Source organism: Eleutherodactylus coqui, chromosome 5, assembly GCF_035609145.1.
Source record: "Eleutherodactylus coqui strain aEleCoq1 chromosome 5, aEleCoq1.hap1, whole genome shotgun sequence".
Taxonomy (NCBI): domain Eukaryota; kingdom Metazoa; phylum Chordata; class Amphibia; order Anura; family Eleutherodactylidae; genus Eleutherodactylus; species Eleutherodactylus coqui.
The window spans coordinates 190,933,048-190,944,184 of NC_089841.1; the positions used below are offsets into that span (position 1 = coordinate 190,933,048).

Here is an 11,137-nt window from a genome sequence, read left to right on the forward strand (position 1 = left end):
TTTTGTGTCAATACTGTCGTATGGGTGGCAGTATGAAACAAGGCCCAGAAAGGTGCGGAATTTGGCAACGGGTGTATGTACAGGTATGGCCTGGAGAACTTGGTTAGTCTTTGGAGGCCTCCAGGCCTTACAGCCTTCTGCAAGAGAAATTAACAGTAAATTTGTGGCCGGTTGGCAGTTTTTCCAAAGCATCAGCACACAGCACCTAACATGCGTGGCTGACCCTTCACCCCTTTTTTTTTTTTTTAAACTAGGGGGATACTGTTTGACCCAGGGGTGTGTATCTGGGTCTCGTATATATCATCATGGTGGATATATTCAATTTCCCTATGCCTGTCTTGTGGGTGTCCCATAATTTGTCAGGAACCGTGGAAAGCTGAGTTTGGGACAGAAGAAAAAACAAAACTTTTTCTTCTGGCTATCTATGATTCTTACCCCCTCCTTGGATAAGAGACGTGTTCTTGCATCATCTAGCTCCACCCCTCTGAATCAGGCTAATCCCTTACTTCCTTATTCTCTCATTCAAGGTTAGCAGTCCTCAGACACACATCACAACCCAATAAAGATAAAGTCTTATGCATCACACAATTTACATTTTACAAATTACGGGTCAATCTGCCCCGTTCCTCTTGTGGATACCTGGCCTTATCGTTACCTGCTTGTTTCCTATTCCTTGGCTTCTCCGCAGTTTCTCTTACTCCCTGTAGTTTATTTATTTTATTAAATTTAACTTATTCAAACCAGTTTAAACTATCTAAATTTAACTTCCCTATTACTGCAGCATCAGTAACTTCCTCTTTTTAAAACCTCTCGCTCCTGTGACAGCCCAGTGACAGGATTACAAGGGAGGACGCGGCTAATTTTCACTTTTACAACAGTTTTTGTCCCAGACTTCCGGCGACCGGGCAGATGCAGTCTTAGATGCCGGGCATCTCCATCTGATTGGTAATGTACTGTAATTCTCTCTATTTACTAAACTGCTATATTGAACGCTGGTGTCTTTGGCTTGTATTAATACAGACGCCATTTTAGCCCACCTTCTCTTCCTCTTTCTGACACTCAGGGAAATTCTAACGTCTAATGCATAAATCTTATATTATGTTGTAACTTTACTGTCACAGCGGTGACCACCTAACATTGTATGTGGTTACAATTGAATTGGGGACTTGGGCAACATAGATGTATTTTCTTGTGGGCATGGTGTTACAGTTTGTATTCTTAAGAGCCCCCTCAGGATGTGAGTGGCATATAAATTTTTACATTTGTCTGACGGATGTATAACAAGGACTAGATTACATAACAAAACATACGAGTAGTTTTAATATCCAACAGTAGTTATTTATTACAGCACATCGATAGCACATGAATTGCTCCGCTTCTATTCAGAGTTATGGCACTTCCTCTTTTTAAATGAAGTAAGCAGCCTTTTTTTTCTCTCTCTAAACAATTATACTTTCTAACCTATAAAGTCCAAACCCACAGCGCACCGCTGTGTACGGTGCATTAATCTTGGCTATAACCCAGCCAATGCGTTCTCATTGCCAACAATCCCTTCTTACAGTTGAGCAGGACTGATACTACTTCTATATGACAGACAACAAACTATTCCTATATAACAACTCAGCAGGATTAGCTCTACACAACAGACAAGCACACTAACTTTATAAAACTGACAGGTAGGACGTTTTGAGCACACAGAAAGATTGCTTGATTAATCAATGATAACTTGACTCTCCACCCCTTCCACACTTTCCTGGAGGGTGTAAGAATTGACCTTGGTACATTGTTTGTTGCCTTTCAATTTCAATCATGGCTGTCAGATTCATGATTATAGAAGTCACCTCAGACACCGGACACAGTATGTCCCGCCCTAGAGTCTCTAGCATTTCTGTCACTACACAGTTTATTGATCTACCCTCAGACGGAGGGATCTACTCGTGAACGTTCAAACGATAAACAAATATTTGTGGACACACACAAATAGACAGAGCACCAGTACGGCTGGTTTGGTCTAAACTGCCCCTCGGGATACTGTCTGATAGCTCCTTTCTCCCGGACCCTCCAAACGGATCTAGCAGGAGCGGAAATCCCTTATCAGACTTATCTCTGGCAGTCTCCCACTGATGGGTCTCTGCAACAGGCCGCCAGCACGGCTCCCTCCTCCTTCAGGAGTGGAAACACCCCGTACAGGCCCTCCCTAGAGGCAGCTATTGATGTCACCAATTAACTAGTACTCTCAAGACAACAGGCATGCAAACATTCCTTTTATATCTTACGACAGGTTCTTATCGATTGATCGAGACTTATAGAAATACCTGTCGAGCGGGTCCAAATCGTTCGGCCTTGACACAGCACATAGGCGAGCCTGAACTCAGCCACACAGGTATAGATAATTAATTTATCTTACCGTGTTCTGATGATATTTTGGGCCCACCAAGTCCAAGGTCGCATATGTCCGTGTCTTCTGTCCGACCTCTATGGAACCTATCGATCACTCCCCGTACGGGCCACCAGCTGACGTGGAACCTTCCTTTGTGGAACCACGGCTTACTCAATTTGGAATGTTTACACCCCTCCATATTAATTCTGAATTGATAATGCGCATAAGAAGTTTTCACACTGACACGAGGTTCAGCATGTATAGCTTCCTCAATTCTACTTTATTGTTGGGCGCGTAGCCTGTTTTAAAACAGTTTAACATATCCGCCCATCTGGGCAGGTCAAAGGATTATATAGATACAACGTATTGTTTAATTATTGGATAAGCATCTTGCAATTCTTCCATCCTCCGGTCATCTGTGATTGGCCATCGGGTGGTGGATGAAATGACTGGGTTGTCTTAGGCCCACGTGTGGTTCCTTCGATATAATTGGGTTACATCATGAGTCAGTAATAGCATAGACCTCCCATGTTATTTGCATACGTTTCCAGTAAACTTGCTTGGGTAATTTCTGCGTTAGCTGTTTCAGACTGCGGTTATCTATGTCTGAGTTATACTTCTCCTAAAGGCACAAACAGTCGGAAAAATAGATATATTTATAGGTTGGTTTCATGTTGGCTTCCCCATGTCAGCAGAGTTATAAAACAGATATTTTCATATGAGCGGAAGTACCTATTGCATAACTGTAAGAACATTATATTTGTAGCAAGACAGAAAGCAAATATGTATACAGAATGTTAAATTGACAACTGTCTACTGCCAAGGCCCACCGATCCATATAGATATATACTGGGCTTCCACCACAATACAGCGTGATTGATATCTGTCAAATCAAGGGAGCTGTTATCAGTACCACCTAGTATGGAAAAATTATCCTGAGTTCTCAAATCCTCTATCCACTAAGATCAGGATATATTAGTAACTATCTTTACTCATTTATAAAGGAATCAATTATCTAGATAAATCTATCTTGATGTCATCAGTCATATGTCTGTCAAGTTTGTGCACGGACAGACCTATGAATACACTCTAGACTATTGACCACCTGGTTCTTGAAAAGTCGAGGTTCCTACTGAAATGCATTGAACCTTGAACTCTGAACCTTGAACTCTGAATTGATCTAGTTGCTGATTATATCTACCCATTAGGGTCTGGAACTATTTGCTCATTTAGGCTAACTCTTATATGAACTGTAAAAAAGTGTTTGGTCAGTCCATCAAATTGAATCAATAAACTAAAAGTACTCAATCAAACCAATAAATAGACTGGGATAATATATTGCGCTGAGGTGTGACCCCAAAACGATCACACTACAACACCCCAGATCTATACGAGATACGATTTGAAATATTGGTCTCACGGGAAGTTTCTACAGTATGAGATTATACAGTACGAGATGCACGCAGCTATATCTGAGACGTATGAATTTAGTCTCACTCTGAAACCTTCCCCTGTGTGGTAACACTGTGACACCTATGAGCACGTGTGTTACGTTTGTTGTTGTTGTCTTGTCCTTGTCCTTTATTTCATCAGTTGATGATCGAGCCCAATGTGTGTTTTTTAAGATACTGAAATAAAATATTATAGTTTTAAGGGATCTTCTGTGATTCTGCCACACCTTCATCCACACATTTTTTGTTGTGGTGTGGCAATACGTTGTGTGTGTGTCTTGAGCCCTATATAAAAATAATTTTCAATATTCTATTTAATAAAAGTTGAGTTTTTAGTTACATTTATTTTACGAAGGGTTCTAAAATTACTATAGACTGCTTTTGCCTCTGTGAAAAATCATTAACAATTAAAGATTAAATGGAAATTTAATATGAAGCTCTGTATAGTGGAAGCTTATAAGATGTTCCCTCCTTATATAACGTTACCCATCAAGATGCAAATGATTATATTCAAATGACTTTACTCTTCTATGAATATTAGTCTGGAGACATCCGCAGTACTTTTATGTTGTCTAAAGGACATTCCTCCACCAGCAGTATGACTCCGAACTTACTACTGATGTGTTTCCTATACCTACTGCCAGGTAACTGCACCAATCATCAGTCATTTCTTTATAACATAAGATAATAATACTGCAATACAGAAAATAATCAGTATAACGTTTGACAATAATCAACATGCCAATATATTGTGAGCTCATGATGTACATGACATATATTTATTTGTTTCTATATACTGTTCTATGTTTCTCTTGCTTTGGTAAAAGACCAATGCCTACAGAATAGGATGTTCTGTATGTGAGGCTTGCTGATAAGATAAGTTGTGTGATGGGAAATAGACAAATAATTCTTGCACATTGATGATATGCTGCATTCCTTAAAGTTGGTGCATAGAGGATCCATGACAGGGATTTCGAAATTTTCCTTAAAACCCCAATCATGAGGCATTTTCCTTCATTGAATGTCTTCTTATTTCTCTTTCTAATGCTACATTTGTAACTCTGATTCTAAATAAACTTTTATTGCCATCCACATTAACTTTTACTATGTTCTTCATTCCAGGTGTGCAGTCTGATGCAGTACTGTCTCAAACAGATTCACCGATACACAGGAAACCAAATGAGTCCTTCAAACTGACATGTCAGGGGTCTGGATTTGATTTCAGTAAGCATGGGATGCACTGGATCCGTCAAGACTCAGAGAGAAGGCTACAGTGGTTGGGTGTAATCTGGTTTGATGCCAGTAAGACAGTATATGCCCCATCTGTGGAAGGACGGGTGACAATAACAAGGGACAATAAAAACAATATAACCTCTCTGGAACTGAGGAGTCTGGTTACTGCAGATTCTGCCAGATATTTCTGTGCCAGACCCACACCCACAGTGCTACAAACTGTGTAAGAGCCATACAGTATCCTGCGACCATCAGAGTGTGAAATCTGGAAATCATCCAGGAAGGCAGATGTTTTACAAGATATGTTTTCAAGAAAACTTTTATTACAATCAAGCGTTCCCCCACCTCCCTCTCCTCACCCAAAAAAAGAACTATCAACTTAGGAAACCCAACAGATGGGCAGTGGTGAGAAACGGACAACCAAGCAATAAATGGAACAATAAAACTTCTCTTCATTGAATAATCTGAGCATACATCTCAGCACTGGAGCATCAGCCAAATAAAAACCAACATGTATATTCTACTCATTTATAGTGCAGTCATATTCTACAGAGCTGTACACAGATAGCCATCACTTACCTTAGGGCCTAGTCAGTCTAAATCCATCCATTAGTATGTTTTTAGAGTGAGGAGAAAAACCCACCCAATCACAGAAAGAACATACAAACTCAAGGAAGATCTTGCCTTTGGTTGGTTAAGAACCGTGCTAACCACTGAGCCACAATGTCATATACAAAGATATTTACATATATATGGATTAAGGGCGTAGGTGTGGGCTGTTCACAAAACTCCACAATCCCTATCTCCTGTCAGCAGGTTGTACAGTTGTGATGGATAATTTCTATTCCTGATTTTGCTGTGCATCGGCAGTAAAACTTACATGTGACATGCACATTTGGTCCCAGATTTGGCCATGAATTTTACCCTATCCATCGAAAAAGGGCTAAATCCACAATCCACAGCTTTTAGGCAACATAATAAGGATGCTGTAGATTTATTTGAGTCTGCAGCATACTTGTATCTCAGCATACAGATTGCATCATTGTAGCAGGCAGCACCATTATGCCCCACATGGAGCTACTGTGTAAAAGTTTCAGGCAGGTGTTTAGGAAATGCTGCAAATAAATAATTTTTTTCCAAAAATAGAATTCTTCCACATTTGCCTGAAATAAGTCGAAATTAATTCTGCAGCAAGACAATGACACCAAACATCCAGGGAATATAATTAAGAACTATTTTCAGCATAAAGAAGAACAAGGAGTCCTAGAAGTGATGACACAGTCCTATAGAGCTCTGATGTCATCAGCGAGCCTGTCTGGGATTACATGAAGAGAAAAAAAATGACTTGAGCAAGCCTACATCCATAGAAGATCTAAATTTTTGAAGAAACCTACCTGCTGAGTTCCTTCAAAAACTGTGTGCAAGTGTACCTAGAAAAACTGGTGCTGTTTTAAAGGCAAAGCGTGGTCACACCAAATACTGATGTGATTCCCATTTCTTTTTTGTTCATTTACTTTACATTTTGTTAATTGACAGAAAAGCTTTTAACACTATTTTTAATGCATTCTCATTTTGCAGCATTTCTTCCACATTTGCCTGAAATAAGCATGAGCACTCCAACTGTTTAGTTGTCCACCATCCAGAGACCGGTAGCACCATTGTTGTATGGCCCCTGTGTCTGTTGGAACCATTTCAAGGCTCTTAGCTTAACCCCTTCCCACTCCAGGGTGTAAGTTTACATCCTGGCAGCGAAGTATTTCCCACAACAGGGCGTAAACTTTCATCCTGGGGATAGCGTGAGATCATAAGCAATCTCGTGATATTTGGAAGCAGGAGCCGGCTGTCAGTGATAGCAGAGCTCCTGCGGCAACAGCGGGGGTGCATCGGAGATGCGACTTCTGCTGTTAACCCCTTCCTTGTCACAATCTGTGTAGATTGTGGCATGGGAAGGGTTCACAGAGGGAGCGCGCTCTCTCTGTGACGTCATCGGGCTCTCGTGATATATTCGCGGCCTCCTGCTGCAACAGCAGGGGTGCATCGGAGATGCGACCACCGCTGTTAACCCCTCCCCTGCCGTGATCTATGTAGATTGCGGCATGGGAAGGGCTCACAGAGGGAGCGCGCTCTCGCGATATAATCGTGGAGAGGCCCACCGGTTGCCATGGCAACAGGATGCCAGATACCGACGTCCTGTATTGCCAATGCCTGTGATCGCAGTAATAAGCAATAAGGCACTGCAGAACAGAAGTTCTGCAATGCCTTATCATAGCGATCGTCGGTGCTATGGTTAAAGTCCCCTCAAGGACATAAATGGTGTAGAAAAAGATAAAAATAATGTATAAAAAAGAAAAATGTAAAAAGAATAAAATGAAAAAAACCTCTTTAGGTGCTTTTTCTCATATTAGCATAATAAAATGTAAAATAACATGAAATCCTACATATTTGGCATCATCGTTTCCATAATGACGTGTACAATAAGTTGCACATGCTTTTTATCCTGCACGGCAAAAAGCGTAAAAAACGCTAAATAACTGAGGCAAAATGCAGATTTTTAGCATTTTGCCTCCCAAAAACGCAATAAAAGTCATCAAAAAAGACATATGTACCCCAAAATGGCACCAATAAAAACTACAGCTTGTCTTGCAAAAAATACTTTGACTGCAGCGATTTAGAAAAAAAAAATTAAAAAAAAGGGTTTTTATTGCAGAAAAGTGGAAAAACCTAAAAAAAGACATACGGATTTTGGTATCGTTGTAATCGTACTGACCCGCAGAAAAAAATGTATTGTGTCATTTATATTGCATAATTTCACGCTGTTAAAAAAACAACCAGAAATCTATGGCAGAATTGATGCGTTTTCTCTCCCTGTTATCATAAAAAAATAATAAAAGTTTTACAATATAGTCTATGTACCCAAAAGTGGCAAAAACAAAAACTACAGTTCGCCTTGCAAAAAACAAGCCCTTATGCCTCCCTGAAGAGTTGCATTTTTAGAGCACGCCTGAAGTTCTGTGAGTCCTGGATTGCTCGGGTAGCATTTGGTAGTGCGTTCGAGAGGACCAGTGCTGCTCTGGAGAAGTCTTGGAGGTGGGAATGGGAAGTTCGAATTAGAGGGGTGAGCAGTCTAGTTTCGGTAGCTGAGCGGAGAGCCTGGTCAGGGTAATGGATTGAGATGAGGGAGGCAATATAGGGTGGCACAGCGTTGTGGAGGGCTTTGTGGATGAAGGTAGTCAGTTTAAATTGAATTCTGTATTTAATGGGCAGCCAGTGCAGTGACTGGCACAGGGCAGAGGCATCTGAGTAGCGCCTGAACAGGAAGATGAGCCTGGCTGCCGCATTCAGGATGGATTGGAGAGGGTAGAGTCTGGTGCAGGGGAGGCCAATCAGCAACGAGTTGCAATAATCGAGCGGTGAGTGGATGTGGGCAACAATAGGAGTTTTTAGCATGTAAATCATGTATACAATGACCTCTTTTCATTGTAGTGTATTGGGCTCAATCACTAAGATGGAACCACCATAGAGGCAAAAAGTTTACCCTCACTCGTCTAAGTGTTCTACAAAGTCTCCTACTTGTAGCTCTTTTTGTTCAGAAGATATTCTGGGTGGCTCCGACTTTTAAATTACCCTGTAGATTTAGCCACAGTAAAAGTGACCATGAAATATAAATTTAAAGATCGCTTTTAAAAAAGCTCTTATGTGGACTCAGCCTCTTCCTACCGTGCAGCATTCTCTACTATACCAGTAACAAGAGACCTTAGCATCTGATTAAGTCAGCTATCTAAAGATTTTTTAGGAGGAGGGAGAATGTTTTTCAGTATCTTCTTAATATGAATCTGGCTTCTAAGTTTTTTGTCTGATTTTCCTCTTTATGTGTTGAGTTTAACGCAAAATCCATGTCTCTTTTCAGGGTGGCTAGAAAGGCCTTGTGCCTCAAAGGGTGGTCTGGGGATGCATCTTCTAAAAATCCCTTCTGTGCCTTACCTTTTCATCCCAGTTCACTATTTGGTCCACAGCTGCAATACATTTTGAAGTTTTGAAGTGATAAGCTAGCACAGTTTCCCCAACCATCCAGAAAAATGTCCATGCCTTTTAGTCTGCTACATAGAAATTCACCATTAGGAAGGAAGAACCCCAAGGTTTACAGATGAGCATAGATCTAAGCAGGGTAAGAACCTGTGCTCTTTTTGTAATTTCAAGAAAAGACAGTTCACCCTTATCCCTAAACATAGTGATTTATGACACCAGGCCTTCCCAAGTGGGAGCCTGTCTGTCAACATTTTAATGAAGAGATTGCACTGGACTCTTGGGTGCTGTCCATGATCAAGAGGGGGTATTCCACACAATTTATAGCAGTCCCTCTAGACACTCTTTCTGAATGTGGTGCACAATCTAATAGTCTGTCAGCTTCTGGAAAAAATCACAGTCAAAGGGGAAATTCAACTCTGCTAAAGGATTCAAGAGTCTACCCTAAAGTCATTCCACTGCCCAAATAAGTCCAGAATTTTAGGTGCAGTGAGCAGAAGTTGGCAAGAGTAGCTTGAGTGGGTGCGCTAACTATGGCTTGGTCACCGTGGTTGATACCCTACTTAAAATGGTGACTCGTGCTTTTCAGGGCTTGAAATAGACTTTCCATAGTCAAAACGTTGCAATTTTATTATGGAGCAATAAAGCTTTCTGTATTTTTAATACACCATTATTGATGCCGCTTGATTGAAGTTGTTGAATAACAATTAGTAATTCATGTTTTGTCTGTTGTGACACCAGTGCCTTTAAATGAGTTAGAATAATGAAATGGATTCCATGTGGATGAGCTCCATTGATTTTTACGCGAACTTACGAATCACAGTGCTCCCGCAATTAAATTGCATATGGGTGTGGTTTTTAAAGCGGATAGCTCACAGGTTGCCAGGAGATCATATAACAAAATAAATAAAAAGAAGCAGGACTGATTTTTTCAGAGAAGAACACACCATTGTCCATTGTAGTAGCCAGGATATTTGATATAGGCAGGTTCATTGCTCTCTCAAGCCAAGAGAGCAGTATGCCGTTCTGAAGGCGGTTCTAAGCTCTCACCACCACAAACGTATAAGAGAATGTTATCTCGCCATTAATCTTTTGTTAATACAGATCAATGGAAGGGGTTTTGCAGGGGGTTGGGCAACATTCTGATATCTCCTGCTTGCAATCTTTTTTCCACATGGATGACAGGCAGGGCATCCGCAAGGAAAAACAATTGCTTCTGCGATCATCCACAAGCATTCGCAGTTTGTTTTCTGGGAGGAAATCCACTTGCAGAATCCGACTCGTTCATGTGCAGGCGGCCTTAGTTTTTAGGGGAGTTGTACCAAAATAGACTTATCACCTATCATAGAATCATAGAATAATAGAGTTGGAAGACACCTCCAGAGTCATCGCGTCCAACCCCCTGCTCAGTGCAGGATTCACTAAATCATCCCAGACAGTCATGTCTGTCCAGCCTTTGTTTGAACACTTCCATTGAAGGAGAACTCGCCACCTCCCGTGGTAACCTGTTCACAATTAGGCGATAAAAGTCTGATTGGTGAAAGCTTCACAGCAAAGATCTCCACTAACAGGGGTCTGGTGTATGCCTCTTCTTGCACTGTATCCGGTGCTGCTCCATTCATTCCAGCAGGGCTGATGGAAATAGCTGAGTACAAGTGCTCAGCTATCTCAGACAGTCCCATTGCAAATAAATAAAGCAGCACCGCACATGCGTAACCTCCTTTTAATCTACTCCTCGCTGCGGAGGGTGCAAAGTAAGCATGCAGGGAGGAGGAGAGGATGAAATGGGATTTCCACTCTTGGAGTCTGTACTGCAATGTATTATCACTTACAATAACAATCATAGGCTATGGCAGGCCTGGATACCATTGTCTGGCACCCTCAATTACATAGTAAAGGGCCGATGACATCACAGAGGGGTTGAGCTCCCTCTGTGAAACCTTTAAATAATGAAATCTATGGTGATCACGACATATAACAGGTTAACAGCGAGGATCTGAGTTTCTCCCATCCCTGCTGTTGCAAAGGGGGCCGGCTGCCAAATACACCG

At 41.2% G+C, this 11,137-nt stretch overlaps 1 gene segment (V, D, J or C); it reads left to right on the forward strand.

Moving 5' to 3' along the window:
- Positions 1–1,809: 1,809 nt before the first annotated feature.
- On the forward strand, positions 1,810–8,613 carry LOC136628914 (Ig heavy chain V region 914-like). The segment is given in 4 exon segments: positions 1,810–1,858; positions 4,954–5,287; positions 8,059–8,108; positions 8,570–8,613. Coding segments are annotated over 4 exon segments (477 nt in total).
- The last annotated feature ends 2,524 nt before the right edge of the window (positions 8,614–11,137 follow it).